Genomic DNA, 19172 nt, shown 5'->3' with positions numbered 1-19172 from the left:
TAGCATTTATTGATTCTCTTTTCTTTGAATTAGGAGACCTGGTTCTAGCCATTACTAGTACGTGACTCACTGTTTGGTTGTATTAAAATGCCAATTGTATTAGTTTGCTAGGGCTGCCGTGGCAAAAACCACAGACTGTGTGGCTTAAACAACAGAAATTTGTATTCTCACATTCTGGAGAGTAGCAGCCCAAGATCAAGTTTGATTTCTCCTGGAGTCTCTCCATGGCATGCAGATAACCTCCTCTTTGCTCTCCTCACACGTCTGTGCCCTGACCTCCTCTTCACATGAGAAAACAGCCATTTGAGATTATGGCCCACCCATCTGACCTCAGTTTAGCTTAGTTATCTCATTAAATAATTAAAATCTCGTCTATTTCCAAGTCCAGTCACATTCTGAGGTGTCCTGGAGGTTAGGATGGACGCATGAATTTAGGGTGTTCAGTTCAGTCTGTAATGGTGATGTTTGTTGGCCCTTTGTTTTTTAACTAAGATCTCATCCTTTAATTTTATTAGCAAATAAGAAAGCTAAGGTTCTGAGAAAAACCCGGTGGTGTTTTACAGCTGGGTAATAGCAAAAGGTATTTTGCTATTAGTTTTTAATAGAGATACCCCACATCCAATGGCAAAGGAGCAGCCCCAGGAAGATGGTAGGAGGGGCGAATTCGCATTTAGAATCAAACCCCATTCCCGCCAGAGATGCTCAGAGGGCTCAAACAAACCTTGTGTGCATCAGGACCCAGGACCCTCACAGAGACTGAGACAGAACTGTGTCTGAGCGTCTCCTGCGGAGGTGCGGGTCAGCAGTGGTCTGCCGCAGGGACGGGGGCTCTGGGTGCAGCAGACTTGGGTATGGCACAGGCCCTCTTGGAGGAGGTCACCATTAACCCCACGACAGAGCTGCCAGAACTTACACAGGGCTGGGAAGTAGACTCTTGGGGGGCGCAGACAGAACCTTGTGCACCAGGACCCACGAGAAAGGAGCAGTGACCCCACAGAAGACTGTTCTGGACTTGCCTGTGTGTCCAGGGGTCTCCAGCAGAGGCATGGGTGGGTGGGTGGCGGCCTGCTGCAGGGTCAGGGGCACCGAGTGTAGCAGTGCATGCCTGCAGTCTTTTAAAGAAGGTCACCTTTGTCTTCATTTCCTCCACCATAGTTTGGCCCCAGGTATTAGCAGGGAGGGAACAACAGAAAATTGGATTAAAGACTTATTAAGCATGGCCCCGCCCATCAGAACAAGACCCAGTTTCCCCCTCAGTCTCTCCAGTCAGGAAGCTTCCATAAGCTTCCTTCTCCATCAGAGGGCAGACAGACTGAAAACCATAATCACAGAAAACTAACCAATCTAATCACATGGACCACAGCCTTGTCTAACTCAGTGAAACTATGAGCCATGCCATGTAGGGCCACCCAAGATGGATGGGTCATGGTGGAGAGTTCTGACAAAGTGTGGTCCACTGGAGAAGGGAATGGCAAACCACTTTAGTATTCTTCCCTTGAGAACCCCATGAAAAAGGCAAAAAGATAGGACACTGAAAGATGAACTCCCCAGGTCGGTAGGTGCCCAAAGTGCTACTGGAGATCGGTAGAGAAATAACTCCAGAAAGAATGAAGAGATGGAGCCAAAGCAAAAACAACACCCAGTTGTGGATGAGACTGGTGATGGAAGCAAGGTCTGATGCTGTAAAGAGCAGTATTGCATAGGAACCTGGAATGTTCCTGTCCATGTTAGGTCCATGAATCAAGGCAAATTGGGTGGTCAAACAGGAGATGACAAGAGTGAACATTGACATTCTAGGAATCCACAAACTAAAATGGACTGGAATGGATGAATTTAACTCAGATGACCATTATATCTACTACTGTGGGTAAGAATCCCTTAGAAGAAATGGAGTAGCCATCATAGTCAACAAGACTCCAAAATGCAGTCCTTGGATGCAATCTCAAAAATGACAGAATGATCTCTGTTCACTTCCAAGGCAAACCATTCAGTATCGCAGGAATCCAACTCTATGCCCCAACCAGTAATGCTGAAGAAGCTGAAATTGAACGGTTCTATACAAGACCTTCTAGAAGTAACACCCAAAAAAGATGTCCTTATCATTAGAGGGGACTGGAAGGCAAAAGTAGGAAGTCAAGAAACACCTGGAGTAACAGGCAAATTTGGCCTTGGAGTACAGAATGAAGCAAGGCAAAGGCTAATAGAGTTCTGCCAAGAGAACGCACTGGTCATAGCAAACACCCTCTTCCAACAACACAAGAGAAGACTGCACATGGACATCACCAGACGGTCAACACCAAAACCAGATTGATTATATTCTTTGCAGCCAAAGAAGCAGCTCTATAGAGTCAGCAAAAACAAGACTGGGAGCTGACTGTGGCTGAGATCATGAACTCCTTATTGCCAAATTCAGATTTAAATTGAAGAAAGTAGAGAAAACCACTAGATCATTCTGGTATGATCTAAATCAAATCCCTTATGACTATACAGTGGAAGTGAGAAATAGATTTAAGGGACTAGATCTGATAGGCAGAGTGCCTGATGAACTATGGATGGAGGTTTGTGACATTGTACAGGAGACAGGGATCAAGACCATCCCCAAGAAAAAGAAATGCAAAAAAGCAAAATGGCTGTCTGCGGAGGCCTTACAAATAGCTGTGAAAAGAAGTGAAGCGAAAAGCAAAGGAGAAAAGGAAAGATATTCCCATTTGAATGCAGAGTTCCAAAGAAGAGCAAGGAGACATAAGAAAGCCTTCCTCAATGATCAGTGCAAAGAAATAGAGGAAAACAATAGAATAGGAAAGACTAGAGATCTCTTCAAGAAAGTTAGAAATACCAAGGGAACATTTCATAAAGATATGCTCAATAAAGGACAGAAATGGTATGGACCTAACAGAAGCAGAAGATATGAAGAAGAGATGGCAAGAATACACAGAAGAATTATACAAAATACACTGATCCTATGCAACAACATGGAGGAGTCTCAAAAGCATTATATCACATAGAAGTTGTCAGACACAAAATGTATAAAGTTTTATAAAAGGTAAAATTCTAGTGGCAGATAGTTGATCAGTTATTGCCAGAGTAGAAAAAGAGATTTAACCGCAGATGTGCAAGGTAGATTTTTGTGGCGAAGACAGTTGTTTTATGTATATATCGCTACAATGATTCACCACTTTATTTATACCCACTAGAATGGCCATGGTCAAAAAGTTGAGTTGGCAAGAATGTAGAAAAATTGTAACCTTCATGTATTGCTGATGGGTGTAAAATGTTGGAGGTGCTTTTGAAAGCAATTTGACAGTTCCTCCAAAAGTTAAGCATAGAGGTACCATATGTGTGTACATGTGGTCAGTCATGTTCAACTCTTTGTGACCCCGTGGAGTGTAGCCCGCTGGAGTGGGTTGCTGTTTCCTCCTCCAGAGTATCTTCCTGACCCAGGGGAAGTTGAACCTTGAGAACTCCATTTATATGAAACATTCAGAATAGGCAAATATATATAGCAACACAAAGTAGATTAGCGGATGCTTAGGGCTGAAGGAGTTGGAGGTGAGTCAGGAGTGACTCCTAATGGAAACTGGACAGGGCCGAGCGCACACACCTGGTGGGGAGGGGTTTGTCTTGAGGTGAAGGCTACGGTTGTTGAATGTTTGCCTGTGCTGGGACATCACTATTGAGGAAATGAAGTCTCAAGAACAAAGATCATCTTTGTTTTAACTTAAAATAGTATCCTGTTGACCACGTAATTTCTAGTTTGTGGTGGTTAGCTGTATTTGAAAAACTAATAATGTTGAACATTTAATACTTTTTAATTGTTGATTTTGTGTGTGGATATATAGAGAGAGCACAATGCTTCTCATGAATTGCTTTCAGTTTCTTTGCTATAAATCTCTAGGAGTGGGATTAGTGATTCAATAAATTAATTATGTGATTAATTCAATGCCTTTGCTCATTTATGTGGTTTGTTTGTTTTTTGTTTTTTCATTTATGTGTTTACTATTTGTTTTTTGTTTTGAGTGAGTTCTCATTTGTCCATTTAGCAACTGCCATCCTAACGTTTTTCTTGAAATTGCAAATGATCTCTGTTTATGGATATGAATATTGCATTGCTTATACTTAAAAATACATATTTCTAGTACATTTGACAGTTTTGTTGCTTTTCATTAGAATTACTGTTATACATGGATGGGGAGGATAAACTAAAAACAAGCTCATTTGTCATGTAGAGAGGGAAGTTTAAAAAATCACAAAATAACTTTTTCTTCCAGAAAATATTAATTTGATGTTTAGTAGAGTCTGTATATGTCTACTACAATGCAATTAAGATACAGTTACTAATCTAGTAGTGTTACTAATTTAGATTGTCTTATTTTAATAGTGCACTGGTAAAACTGATGAATAAATCAATAGAAGGGACAGCAGATGACGAAGAGGAGGGTGTAAGTCCAGATACAGCTATTCGTTCAGGACTTGAACTTCTTAAGGTATTTTTGAAACAGTTTTTTAATTGGTGGAAAATTGCTTTACTGTTTTGTGTTGGTTTCTGCCATACAACAGTGCAAATCAGTCATAATTTTATATGTATATATCCTTTCCCTCCCGAGCCTTCCTCCCCTCTCCACGCCCCTCCGCTATAGGTCATCATGGAGCACCAGGCTGAGTGGGCTCCCTGTATTATTTAGCAACATCCCACTAACTGTTTTACACCTGATAGTGTATATTTGTCAGTACCACTTTCTCAATCTCTCCCACCCTCAACTTCCCCAGCTGTGCTCACAAGTCTGTTCTCTACTAGGCTCGTCAGTACAATTTTTCTAGATTCCATATGTATTCTGCAGTTACAATATGAATCACCTTAAAGATATGCAAGGGTCAGGCTTTATTTCATTGGAAGTTACTCAAAAGATTAAAATTTGTAATACAACATTTTATAAAAATAACATGTTTTCTGAATTATACTAATGTAATTATTTTATATTATAGAATAATATTTTTGGAGTTTTGCTGTTTCATTCATCATGTGCATGCCTGCTATACTTAAAACAGTATGTGCTAAATGATTTAGTCTTACCTTTCAAACAATCTGCATATTGGTTAGTAGGATTGCTCACAGGAATTACTATAAGACATCATCTATCTGATTGGGATTTTTTTTTTTTTTTAACTATTGGTAAACAGATGCTAAAGAGTTCAGAGAATTGAACAATTAGTAAGAGACATAATTTAATCTAGAGGGGGAATGCAGCATCATCAAAGAGAATAATTTGGGGCATGTTTTAGGGATTGTGAATGTAGCCTGAGTAGTTAGAATATTGCTTTGAGGAGTGGTGGAAGACAAGACAAGTTAAGCTTTTCAAATTTAAATCCTCATTTTTCTCTGAATATTTAAAACCTCATAAGTAAATATTATCACTCTGAACCCTACCAAATGAGATACTCTCTCCACTTTATAACCCATTTAAAAAATGCTCATATAATAAATTAATGAGGGCTACATACTCCATTCTCCTACCTCCTTATTTTTCTTTTAGGCCTTATTCCATGTGTCAGGCTGACTAAATTGTTTCTGCTTCATGGAAGGTAAACTTTGTAGACGCATTCTCTCTAACTTGCTGGAAATTCCTTAAGGATAGCCTAGAACTAATGTCTTAATAAATAAAGGGAACAATTATTTATATGTTTGTAATCATGGTTAAAATTTTCTAATAATGACTACTTATGAGTAAATTTTTTGTGATGGATTTCACTTAAAATATTTCCTTATAGGGTATCTTTTGCCAGTGAAATAAAGCCTAGTGTTAGCATTTTGTTCACATCTATCACTCCCATGAAAACGGAGCCACATTTCCCACAGTCCCAGTATCAGGACAGACCAAGAGGTAAAGAAGAAGACAGGACAAGGGCTGTAGATCCAGAATTGTCAGCCACGACTCACCTCAAGGGAGACCACAAGATACAGCCTTTATTGTATTGCTGGCACATGCAGCTCATAGTTTGAAATTTTGTCTGTAGTAGAAACAGTTCTTTTAATGGATTAAACCACTGTCTGTACTGAAAGCACTGTGTCTGTCCCCCAGGTTCTGTCTTTCACACACCCGACCTCGTTCCACTCTGCGGAGACGTACGAGTCCCTGCTGCAGTGCCTCAGGATGGAGGATGACAAGGTGGCGGAGGCTGCCATCCAGATTTTTAGAAACACAGGCCACAAGATAGAGACGGACCTGCCCCAGATACGATCGTGAGTACGCTTTTCTCAGGATAAACACCAGAGCTTTCCAGGTGTGGGAATCTGAGGGTCATTGTTTCCCTCAGGAAGATATGGAGGAGGAAAGATGGCTTTTATTTAGAAGCTGCTTTTCTGTATCCTCTGTTTTCATCTTTTCTCTGTCTGACTTATCTCCTCTACCATTCGAATATGGGCAGAGGAACAACCTAAAATTTTTATTTTAAAGTATTAATTATCAAAAGTTACCACAGAATTTAGGATTAATATATCTTTCTAATTTATTTATTTTTCTCCAACTCCAAATTCAGTAGGTACTGCCTTCATATCTCACTCAAGAATTGTATAATCAAGGTTCTTAATGAAATGTTCATTAGTTGCTTAGTTGTTGGTCATGGTTCTTTTATCTCTAGATTACCTCCCCTCTCCTCATAAGAATGAAGTACGTTTTGGTATTTTTACTTTGGCAGCTTTAAGAGGTTGCCTTAGGATCAAAATTTGTGCTGAGAGAGTGATTTAGACTTAAGATACGGGAGATGTCTTTTAGAGGAAGAGCACATTGCTGATAGCTGTTATAATCAGATGTTCAAGGTATTTATGTCAATAGTTTCAGGTAAATTCAAATCAAACCCATTTTTCCTCATGATATATTAATAGAACGAGAATTCATGACTCCTTAAGTTTTTATTGGATTTGTGAGCTAATAGTTTAATTTGAGAAATAATTCAACATTTATTGTATATCCTTTTCATCAGCAGCACTGTAGTGGCTAATATAAAAGATCACCACTGTCAGTCCCTGCTGTCAAGGAGTTTATACTCTAGAAATGATCATCTTTATCTTTGTACATTATAGAAAAAATGATTGACACAGTGGGCCAAAGTTATTGTGAGTTTTACAAGGTGGGAAAATCTATACTTTTTTTAAGGTAAAGGATGTACTTAAAAGAATTCTATCCCAGAAGGAACAGTGGAACAGGTAACTTTGGACATGAGGAATAAAACCTCTTGTTCTTAAGACTTGTTGTTCAGTCAATAAGTGGTGTCTGACTCTTTGTGACGCCATGAACTACAGCACACCAGGCTTCCCTGTCCTTCATTATCTCCCAGAGTTTGTTCAAACTCATGTCCACTGAGTCAGTGATGCCATCCAACCATCTCATCCTCTGTCACCCCCTTCTCCTACCCTCAATCTTTCCCAGCATCAGGGTCTTTTCCAATGAATCGGCTCTGCGTATCAGGTGGTCAGAGTATTGGAGCTTCAGCTTCAGCATCAGTTCTTCCAATGAATATTCAGAGTTGATTTCCTTCAGGATTGACTGGTTTGATCTTCTGTCCAAGGGACTTTCAAGAGTCTTCTCCAGCACAATTCAGAAGCATCAATTCTTCAGCACTCAGCCTTTTTTATGGTCCAACTCTCATATCCATACATGACTACTGGAAAAACCATAGCTTTGACTATAGCACACCTTTGTCGGCAGTGATTTCTCTGCTTTTTAATATGCTGTCTAGATTTGTCATAGCTTTTCTTAAGACTAATCGGGAAGGAAGGAGGGATTATTGAAAAAGCAGAGAAGCACAACCCTGCAGACCTCAATAACAACCCTGGTGGTGTAACTGGATTATAGCACACTAGAAGAACAAGGAGAAAGGTTAAAGTTGACCTATGCATCATCCTTTCATTAGGCTAAGAAGAATTAATAATATATTTAATGACAGTTTGATCAAAACTCTATCTTCTTTTGTTACTAACTGGCCTTATTTATAAGAACTGTTACCTTGGTAAATGAATTTGAAAGAAAGACTTCCAACAGTGCTCAGTCAAGGAATGTATTGATATTTATGCATGAAAATCCTTTTCATTATTTTAAACCCTATGGAGACAAATATGGCACATTCATAAATTTCAAGGTAGACTTCACACTGACTAGCATATGTTCCAGTTTATTGATTGAGGTGCATAAAGGTTTAGAGTATTGCCGTTAGTATCTAGCCTTCCATTATTATAAGACAAGGGTCCCCGGCCCCCAGGCCACAGATCAGCACTGATTCCATAGGTCAGTGCACAGCAGGAGGTGAGCAGCAGGGGAGCAAGCACAGTTCCATCTGTGTTAGAGCTGTTCCCGCCTGAGCTCTCCCTCCTGTCAGATCAGCGGCAGCTTTAGATTCTCACAGAAGCACAAACCCTTCTGTGAACTGCACATGTGCGTGCTTACGAGAATCATCCTGAAGGCATCTTCCCCTCCCTATCCATGGTAAAAATTGTCTTCCACAGACTGGTCCCCTGTGCCAGAAAGGTTGAGGAGCGCTGTTAGAGTGTGACCCTTTGTCACTATTGCTCTTGATTTGCTATCATTGACCTTATAGTCTATAAAGGAGTAGTATTGCAACAGATGTATAGCAAGTGTCTTTTATTAAATTTTTGTTTTGGCTTACAGATTTTCTTTTGATGTAAAAAAAAATACTTAAGTTCATTATAAAAAGCTGAAACTTTAGAAACTATAAACAAAGCGAGTCACTTATCATTTTGATGTATATTTTATATGAATGTTTTGTCTTATCCATTTGATGTATATGCCAATTTTTTTGTATTTTGATAGAAACATGCCATACTTTATTTGCATACTTTCTCTCACTGGTACGTTCTTGTCTGTTTTTTAATGAAATTTGGCCTTTTGCTACATTTTTTCCCCATGGCTGCTTTAAAACAACTGAAGAGGATTGTGAGAGGGAAGTGGAAAATTTAGGAGTATTTTCTTAGAAGACATGTGAAAATATGGCATGGGGCAATTTTAGATTATAAATTAAAAGTGGCTTGTTTATCTCTCCATACTTATGAGGTAGCTTAAATTAAAAAGAAAATTGTTTCCTGGAGTAGCCCTTTTATTCTAGAGGCATTGCATTTCTTATATTGTACTTGAGGGTGGGGAAAGGGGCTTTAAATCTTTTTATAGATCAGGTAGTTTAGAAGAGAAGCTTTCTTCAAGCATACCTCCAAATAGTTACTCATGAAGTAGGAGACAACCAAAAAGAACTACTGGTGGTTTATGGGCTTTTTTAAAATAAACTATGATTTTTTTTTTTTTTCAGGACCTTAATTCCCATTTTACATCAGAAGGCAAAGAGAGGTACTCCACACCAAGCAAAACAGGCTGTTCACTGTATACATGCCATATTCACAAATAAAGAAGTCCAGCTTGCACAGATTTTTGAGGTATATATAATTACATATGATGTGTTTTTGTTGATTTTTATTTTTATTCTCTGTGGTCTGATGAAGCTAAAAAGTCACTTTTTTTTTAGGCTCTTTAGTCTCACTCTAAAATATAAATTCCATGGGAGCAGGGACTCTATTTTATTCAGTACTTTAGATATTCCCTGCCTTTAGATCAGACTGTATGTTCAAATACTACACATTGAAGGACGTTTTATGTATTTTGTGTTACATTATTTTACTTAATTTTAGCTTTATTGGCTCAGTGGTCCATTTAGCTTGAGAAGCTATTATGCACCTAAGAACCCTACTTGAAAATTAGTTTTGTTTGCCTTTCCTTATGTGTGATCCTTTGCCTGATTCTGCTACTGGAAAGGTATTCCTATTGTCATAAACTGAATACAATATGAACAGAACCCAGTGGACTTAAATATTATGATCCATGGTCATTTTAAATGTTCCCACAGGACAAGAAACCCACCAACATAACTGACTTAAAAATAAGGCTGATTTGACCATGGGAGAATTTTCTTGTTTTTACTTTATGTGGGTTTTACGCTTTCCTTTTTTTTTTACATTGTTTCAATCTTATTAAATCTCAATAGGTGAAACAAGAATCAAGTGTCTAATATGACTGAAGTGACTTTTAATCATCTCTAGAACAGATTTTTTTGGGGCACAATAAATTCAGGAGGACTCGGGAACGTACACTATTCTGTACAATGTCTAAATATCTATAAAGCAAACTAGTAATTTTGACTTTTATTTTTATAGCCACTCAGTAGGAGTCTGAATGCTGATGTACCAGAGCAACTTATAACTCCGTTAGTTTCATTGGGCCACATTTCTATGTTAGCACCAGATCAGTTTGCCTCCCCAATGAAATCTGTAGTAGCAAATTTTATCGTTAAAGATCTGCTAATGAATGACAGGGTAAGTGTCTCATTAAATTTAGAATCATAAGATTAAGACTGTTTACATCTTTATTTGTCACGGAAACAACACGTCTGCTTTTCTCTGTGTATGATTCTCTTACTTTTTTTATTTGTTATTTGTTACTTAAAATAACATCTTGCTAAAATAAATAAATAAATAACATCTTGCTGTGTAGCTGTTACTAGAATTTTTCTTCAAGAAAAAATTGAGAACATGAGATAGATGAATCATGAAGTAAAAAACAGAACCCTCAGTGTTCAAACTCAGAAAAAAATACTTGCCAGTTCATTCCTTCCTCGTTATCCTCCCTCCATTTGAATATAATAGTGAAGGCTGCAAGGGCAGGGCCAGAGCCTCAGTTCCTACTCCACGGTGTCATATTGTTCTCTGTGCTACTGATAGACAAGGCTGGCAACAGATGTGAAATTTGACACTTCTTAGATGGTGGCTGGATTGTTCATAAATTCTATTTTAAGATGGTTCTGTTTTTTGTATGTAGTAAAATACACATAATATAAACTTTGCCATTTTACCCCATTTACATTTACAGTTCACTTACATTATATACACCCATGTTCTTATTGGTTTTTCATTTTATTAAAAACAAACAAGTTTGATAACATATGTATACACCCATGTACACAAGGGATAACCCAGGAAGGCCGGGTAAATCTCCACAGTGGTTCAAGACACCACCTAACATATACATCCACATCGTTGTGTAACCATTTGCCACTACCTGTTTTCAGAACTTTATCATTTCAGAGAGAAACTCTACATCCATTAACGAGTAACTCCCCATTACCTCCTCCCCGCCAACCTCTGGTAACATTTATTCTACTTGCCTGGTTTATGAATTTGCTTATTCTAGATACCTTCTTCTCATACAACATTTATCCTTTTGCATCTGGCTTATTTCTCTCAATATATTGGTTTCAAGATTTATCTATGTTATAGTATGTATCAGAACTTCATTTTGTGCCACAATAATATTCCATTGTATGTTTAACCTACGTTTTGTTTATTCATCTATTGATATATACTTGGGTGTTTTCTGCCCTTTGACTGTTGTGAATAATGCTGACATGAACATTTGAGTCCCTGTTTTCAGATTTTTGGGATATATGCCTAAGAGTGGAATTGCGGATCACATGATCATTCTATGTAACCTTTTTGAGGGACTGCTGAACGTTTTCCACAGTGTCTATACCATTTTATATTCCCAGCAGCCATACACAAACCTTTCATTTTCTGTACATCTTGGCTAACACTTATTCTTTACTTGGCTTTTTGATCATAGTCATCCTGGTAGTTGCAAAGTAATATCTTACGGTTTTGGTTTGTGTCCCTAATGGCTAGTGATTTTTTTTTAATGTGCTTATTGGCTGTTTGTTTATCTTCTTTGAATATTGAGTCTTTTGCCCACTTTGAATTGAATAGTTTGTTGTTGTTGAGTTGTAAAAGTTCTTTATATATTCTGAATATTTATATACTGAATCCAAGAATAGAAAGATTTTCCCCTGTACCTTATGAGAGTTTTTTAGTGGTAACTCTTAAGATCTTTGATCCATTTTTCAGTATAACTTTCATATATAACAGTTCAGCCTCATTCCTTTGCTTGTGGCTATATCTAGTTTTGCCAGCACCATTAGTTGAGGAGACTGTTGTTTTCCCAGTAATTGGTGTTAGCACACTTGTTTAAAATGAGTTGAACATGTATGTGAGGGTTTTCTGTCTCATTCTCTTGGTCTGTGTGTCCATACTTAGTCAGTACCGCCCATGCTGTCTTTGTTACTACAGATTTATAAGTTAAGTTGCAAAGTCAGGAAGTTTAGCCCTCCAACTTTGTTCTTCTTTTCCAGTCCCTGTTTGGTGGCTTTCTTGTGGGGTTCCTAGAGGACAGTGTTGTTCAGCATGAAAACCTTAATGAGCAAAATTTAAAATTTTTTTCTAAAAGTTAAATTTATTCAATTGTCTGTAGTCAACAGGTGAGAAGAATGGAAAATTATGGTCTCCAGATGAAGAGGTTTCCCCTGAAGTACTAGCAAAGGTAAAATTGAGTAGAACTTGATGACTGTTATGCTGAAATAATGAATATTTATAGATATCCTTTAAAAAAAAAAAAAACCTAACACTTAAAAAGCATTTTAAATAAGGTGCTTTATTTTTAAACCAAAAGTTGTGTGTTTCTCAAATTACAGTTGTTGTTAAAGTTGGTTACATATAGATATATATCAGCTTGTTTTGTAGACCTTCCTGTCTTGCTGAAATGATTTCAGTGAGGCTGTTTTACATAGAGATTCTAGAATATTGATGTCAGAAGCACCTCAGGTCTAGCCTCTTTACCACTTTTTATCTACAGGCATATGAATATTTATTTGGCAGAAACAGATGACTGTCATCATATTGGTAACTTTTGATAGATGTAAATTATCCCTCAGTAAAGATAATTTTTAAAGTGGTAGTCTTGGGATTCAAAACAAAACCTCTTTATCATCTTATTTGATAATCTGTCTCACCTTGAATAGCTTCATAGGCATCATTTGTTCCATCAGTTCCTTTTTCCAGGTTGTCAGTAAATAAATGTAGTAAATGATATCTGCATCCTTTAGCTAATTCTTGCATACATTTCATAACAGTCTTGAGTATGAGGCTCCAAGCAATTATGACTACAAATAATTACAAAATCTCCTGGGTTTTTTGATCAAAATAGTTCTTCAGTACTACAAGAAATATTAAAGTCTATCTAGTTATTTTTAACTACTACAATCTGTGTAGTTTAGTTATTTTTTAAAAACATATCAGTATTTTTAAATGATTTGAAAAGCAAGTGTCCAGGTGTGAAAAAATCTGAATTCAGAAGCCAGAGCCTGGGCAAGCTGTCTATCATAGTAATGTGCCTTAAGTTGCCCTATTTATTAGAAATAAGAGTCTCTCCCTCACAGAGTTGTTTGGGAGATTAAATAGAATGATACATGTACAAATCTGGGTAAAGCACCTGGCATAAACGGAATAAGTATTAGTTCTCGTTATTATTTTCCTACAGACTTATTTAATAAAACATGTCTGCTGGCAGTTAAGTAATCTCACTAATCTAATTAACATAAATCTTCCCTTTAAGTGGAATTTTAAGTTGCTTTCTTTTTTTAGCATGTTAATATTTTATAGGTACAGGCAATTAAACTTCTGGTAAGATGGCTGTTGGGTATGAAAAACAACCAGTCTAAATCTGCCAATTCAACTCTTCGGTTATTATCAGCAATGTTGGTTAGTGAGGGCGACCTGACAGAGCAGAAGAGGATCAGGTGAGGTTCTTCTTCCTTTCCAGTTTTTTTTTAGCTTCAAGATGTTGGTAGAGCTTACATAAGAATTATTTACTTAATATTAGCAGTTATAATTGCACTATATGTTTTGTGTTTAAATTATGTACTTACTTCGGGTTTGTATCTCAATAATGGTGTATTTTCATTTCTCAAGACTGACCTTTTTCCAGTAAATTTGTAGTCATAATCATTATAGCAGTGTTACAGTTAGCTTCAACATTTGATCAATTAAACAAATATTTGTTGAATATTTGTCAAACACTATGAAAAACATTGCAGTAAAAACAGATAAAATTCAGTTCCTGCCTTTAAGCAACTTACCCTGTAAGTATAGTGATTGAACAAGCGTAGTGTTTTGGTGTCATGAAAGGAATAAAAATTTCAGTGTAGATTCAAAGAAGAAAGAGTTGCACCCTCTTGGTGGTTTGCAGAAGACTATACAAGGTTCTGCAAGTGCCCCCCAAAAAAAAATTGTTTCCATTTCAACACATGTTCAGTCTTCAAATCTTATGAAATCACCATTTCTTCATACTGTACCTTTTAAGATGAAAATAAAAGTCAAATTTTTCATTTACTGGTTTTCATGTGAAATAACTGAAAAATTCTACTTGTGATGCATTCTTTAAAATTTGAGTTAGAGGATAGACTTAACTATTCATTTATGCTTTCAGTATTTATTGAACACTGTCATGCCAGGTACTGTCAAACCTTTTAAACGTACAATAATTTCTTCCTCTAAGGAACATGCATTCTATTGGAGGAGATAGGAAATGCACAATTACATTCAGTAGAGATGCTGAATGCTTTGATAATCTGGAGAAAACAATCAAAAATTATTTTTATTATAAGCCAAGAGTAGCTTTGCGTGAACAAATTGAAGAGTAGGGGACAGCAAGTTTTAAATTTGGGGAAACCATGTACAGTGCATAGCGAAGGCTTAATAATGAGCTCTTACAAATCAGTGATAAACAGGCAGGGTCCCCAATAAAGAAGAAGAGTATATTTTGCCAGTTTATCTTTAAAAATATGTTTGATATCACTATATACAATAAATACAATTTTAACTTAAGTGGAACCTCTTGTCTATCAAATCATCAAAAAGAAATTTTTTAAGCAATCATTACTCTGTGGGATCAGGGAAAACGGTTTCCCTCATTACTCCTGTGAACATAAATGGGCATAGTCTTGGCAGGACAGTTTGGCGTTTTGTTTCTGAGTCTTTAAAAATATTAATATTATTCTTTGGCTTTATTTTTATGTTCATGAAATTAAAAGAATCATATAAAAATATACATACTAACATGTTCTTTCCAGTGTTTTTTTTTTTTTCATCGCAAAAGATAGGAGAATGGTCAATTGTGGAACATGCATATTATAAAATATTAGGCAGATCTTAATTAGACATTATGTATCCCATAGTTTAGCTTGGACTCTGGAATCAGAAACTTACACAACTCCCTGCTCCATTTACTAGTTGTATAAACTTGCATAAGTCAATTTTCCAAGCCTCAGTTTCCCCATCTTCCGGAGTAACGTACCCAGATAGTAGCATTAGTAATTTTTTTAAAATTCCTGAATCATTTGCCTCAGAAACCATTTGAGAGTCCTTCATTGTTACCAATGCTCACTTTGATGGTCATGTGATCCAAGAGTGCCATGTTTTCTCCTCTTGTGTGGTAAATAATAGTCCCTTGTGGATTTAGGGCAGCTTTCCACGTTTTTTGAAGTCTTTAAAATACTAAAGCTGTGTTATGTTCCATTTAGGAGTTGAAGTAAGGAGATTGTCCTTTCACCACATCAGTGTCACGTCTTGCTATTTAGGTAGTTAAAGTTGACTGGGTGGGGAGTGGGGGTTCCTGGGCTTTCTAGATTCCCTTGGAAAACTTCCTATTGGAAAAGAAAGTCTGCCTCAGAGACTAGTACCCGAGAGATACTGGCTCTCACCTCCATATTCTTTCCTTTTAGATGTTTGTCTGATGCCGCTTCCTTTAGGGTACAGATCACTTCCTAATTCATAGCCCTTCTATTTCATCAGCCATGTCTAGGCTTGAGATTGACTTCTGTTACGTCTGTGTAAATGTGTGTGTGTGCTTAGTCGCTCAGTTGTGTCCGACTCTTTGCAACACCATGGACTGTAGCCTGCCAGGCTCCTTGTCCTTGGGATTCTCTAGGCAAGAATACTGGAGTGGGTTGCCATGCCCTCCTCCACAGGATCTTGCCAACCCACAGATCAGACTCAGGTCTCCTGCATTGCAGGCGGATTCTTCACCATCTTAGCCACCAAGGAAGCCCCTGTGTAAAATACGTGTATGCATTTTTAAATTGTGGGAAACAGATTTTAAATGATAAATGAATTTTAATTTCTCAGTTTTTAGTATCAAGTTTTCTTTGATACATGTGAATACCTCTTAAAATGAGAAATACAGTTCCTAATGTAAATGGTTCTTGATCGTGTTGCAGTTGGTGCTATTGTAAATGAAAGCAGAGTTCCTTATAGTAGAGGATCGAAGCTAAAATGTTAAGTAAAAATGAAGGCAGCCATTAAAAAGAATGAAATTTTGCCATTTGATACAACATGAATGGACCTAAAGAGTATTATGCTTAGTGAAATAAGTCAAATATCATATTGTATGTTATCACTTACATGTGGAATCTAAAACATAAAACTAGTGAATATGACAAAGAGACTCACAGATATAGAAAGCAAACTAGCAGTTGCCGCTGGGCACACCGGAGTGGGGAGGAGCCAGGTGGGGATTAAAGGCACAAACAGCTACACAGAAGAGAAGCTGCCAGGGTGCGTTGTGCACCATGGGGAACACAGCCACGAGTTTATAGCTGTGAGTGGAGTGTGATCTATAAAAATTTTGAATTGCTGTGTTGTACATCTGAAATTAATATAATAAATCAGCTATACCTGAATAAAATAAGTAAATAAAAATTTTTTAATGAAGGCAGATAAATGTAATATCAGGTAGTCACAATGATTTGAGCCTTCTTCCCTCTGTTGAGTTCAAGGACTCAAAGGATCTTTCTCATATTTGTACATTATGTCAGTTAAAGTATAAATTATGCTAAAGACCTTAACAGTCAAAAAGGGATCGAAGCGCTTTATGAATGATAATGGTTATAGGAAGTGTTTATTTCTTTCTTGTTTGTTTATAGTAAATCTGATATGTCTCGCTTGCGATTAGCTGCTGGTAGTGCCATAATGAAGCTTGCTCAGGAACCTTGTTACCATGAAATTATAACCCCAGAACAGTTTCAGCTCTGTGCACTTGTTATTAATGTAAGTAGCAGTCTTATTTTGTCATTTACTTGGCCTTCAACTTTAAACTCATTAATACAGATTATTTACTTAATACAGATTAAGTATCCATTTACTCTGTGGACGTATGCACAAAAGGGATTGCTATCATGACTGTTCTAACCTGTTATCTCCCCACAATTGTTGTTTACTTCCTTAGTATATCTTTTTTTTAAATGAAGACATTAAAAATGCTTAAAGTGTTCTTTTGTAAATGTTTGCCAGTTTTTAAAAAAACTAAACAGGGTCTTGCTAATGATTTGAAAGCACTAACATTTTTAAGTAGTCTCGGCTCTGTGCCGCTGTAGGACGAGTGCTACCAAGTCAGGCAGATCTTTGCCCAGAAGCTGCACAAGGCCCTCGTGAAGCTCCTGCTCCCGTTGGAGTACATGGCCATCTTTGCCTTGTGCGCCAAGGACCCCGTGAAGGAGAGGAGGGCACACGCGCGGCAGTGTCTGCTGAAGAACATCAGTATCCGCAGGGAGTACATTAAGCAGAACCCCATGGCCACTGGTAAGCAGCCTTCAGAGTGCTCGCTGTGCAGACACGTCCGTTTGTGGAGGGTTTTCTTGTATTTCTGTTGTATTGGCTTGGCCAATAAGTTCACTCACGTTTTTCCGTAAGATGGCCAGGCCAACAGTGTATAACACTGGGACTTTTATAGAACGTTGCTGTTGCGGGTAAGATGTAAGTAAAATCTAAGATTTTAGTTTCTGAGTCCTGTTTATAACACGTAAAGGGAAGAACGCATTTTATCTTATAGGATGAGCAGCGTGGCTTGATTTGAACACGTTGCTCTGATGTTGGAGAGTAAAGTCCCCAGCTTTGCCAGGGACTCAATCTTAAATTATCCTTTGTCTTTAGTAGCCTTCAAAATTGAAAAAAGTATTTCAGTATCACCCAGATGATATAACTGAGGGAATAACTGAGGGAAAAATGTTAACTGAAGTGGTTAAAACATTAAATTAGGGAGAGATTTTTATAAAAGCTCTTATTACTATTGTTAATAATAATGTTTTCACTCTAGAGAAACTATTATCACTGTTGCCTGAGTATGTAGTTCCTTATATGATTCACCTGCTAGCTCATGATCCAGATTTTACAAGATCACAAGATGTTGATCAGCTTCGTGATATTAAAGAGTAAGTCGTGTTGATTTTTAAAGAATTTTTAAAAATTTTTTTACTTTTTAAAAAAGGCTAAATTTTTTTGTTAACTGTCCCCATTGGAATAAAAATTTTTTATGGTTTTCTTTTATTGTAAATTGTAAGTTTCATCTTACAAAATTGTTTCTGTCTAATAAGTTCTATTTGGTGGTTTTGTTTGTTTGCTATTGTTTGCAGTTAACTTTAGCTGAGTCTTTGAAATAGATTGACTTGGTTTTTATGTTATTTTTACTGTTTGTATTAAAATGGGCTTCAGCTACATCAGTTTGATCATTTAGAAAGCCATGTGAAAGCCATGTAGGGAAAATTTCTCTCTGTAAAGCTACACTTTTCAACCTCAAAAGATGCCTCAAAAGTATGCACACACATAAAAGATACTCTGTGGCAGGACTGTGGTAATACAAAATTAGATATGTTACACCAGTCACAGAGAGGTTTGTCTCTGGTGGAGAGACAGGCAAGTAAACAATTGCGAAATACTCAAGTGTTTTTATGTAAAATAGAACTTTGTATATTGATGCACGGCGAGGAAACAAGTACAGGGTGGTCTAGAATTCTCTACAAATGGCCTTTGTAGAGAAGGAAACTTGGAAGCAGTGTTTCCTTTGCCTTTGCTGTGCTTTCGCTTGTACCTTTAAGTTGGTCCCTCCAGCTTGTGTTTAAAATGCTGTGATTTTCTATACGGGACATGACGCCTTTTAGTTCTGATCTTATTTGAGGTGGTTGTTCAGTCACTCAGTCGTGTGGTAATCAACATTTATCTCTGCCTCCTGTAGCTCTTTCAGGAGACATAGGTTCTAGTCCCAGCTATGTGAGTAAAAGCTTTATACTTCTCTGAGCTTCTCTGCCTCAGTTGCCTTATACATAAAATACAGGATATGAAATAGGTAATTCCTAGAATGTCTTCCAATTCTGATTTCTGTTTATTTCATAAATATATTTTATTTGCAAATCTTTTTTTTTTTTTTTTTAATGGGGGATTTCCCAGAAAGCACTCTGATAAA

General features: G+C 37.2%; 1 protein-coding gene and 1 long non-coding RNA gene across 4 annotated transcripts in view; one reads left to right on the top strand and one right to left on the bottom strand.

The window, feature by feature from the left end:
* The window catches only part of LOC133071799 (uncharacterized), a 72908-nt gene that overhangs the window by 20225 nt on the left and 33511 nt on the right, over positions 1-19172 (bottom strand). The gene's annotated exons all lie outside the window — the stretch shown is intronic.
* PDS5A (PDS5 cohesin associated factor A) overlaps positions 1-19172 on the top strand; it is a 119811-nt gene that overhangs the window by 75830 nt on the left and 24809 nt on the right. For all 3 annotated transcript variants that reach the window (XM_061164591.1, XM_061164592.1, XM_061164590.1), the window contains exons 18-26: positions 4379-4484; positions 6078-6238; positions 9313-9436; positions 10211-10369; positions 12354-12422; positions 13541-13677; positions 16861-16984; positions 17311-17515; positions 18030-18144. In XM_061164591.1, the coding sequence (XP_061020574.1) occupies positions 4379-4484; positions 6078-6238; positions 9313-9436; positions 10211-10369; positions 12354-12422; positions 13541-13677; positions 16861-16984; positions 17311-17515; positions 18030-18144 (1200 nt within the window). The remainder of the gene's footprint in view (positions 1-4378; positions 4485-6077; positions 6239-9312; positions 9437-10210; positions 10370-12353; positions 12423-13540; positions 13678-16860; positions 16985-17310; positions 17516-18029; positions 18145-19172) is intronic.

This window comes from Dama dama, chromosome 17, assembly GCF_033118175.1.
Source record: "Dama dama isolate Ldn47 chromosome 17, ASM3311817v1, whole genome shotgun sequence".
Taxonomy (NCBI): Eukaryota; Metazoa; Chordata; class Mammalia; order Artiodactyla; family Cervidae; genus Dama; species Dama dama.
Note: the sequence above shows the minus strand (reverse complement) of the source record. Positions and strands in the feature narration are given on the sequence as shown.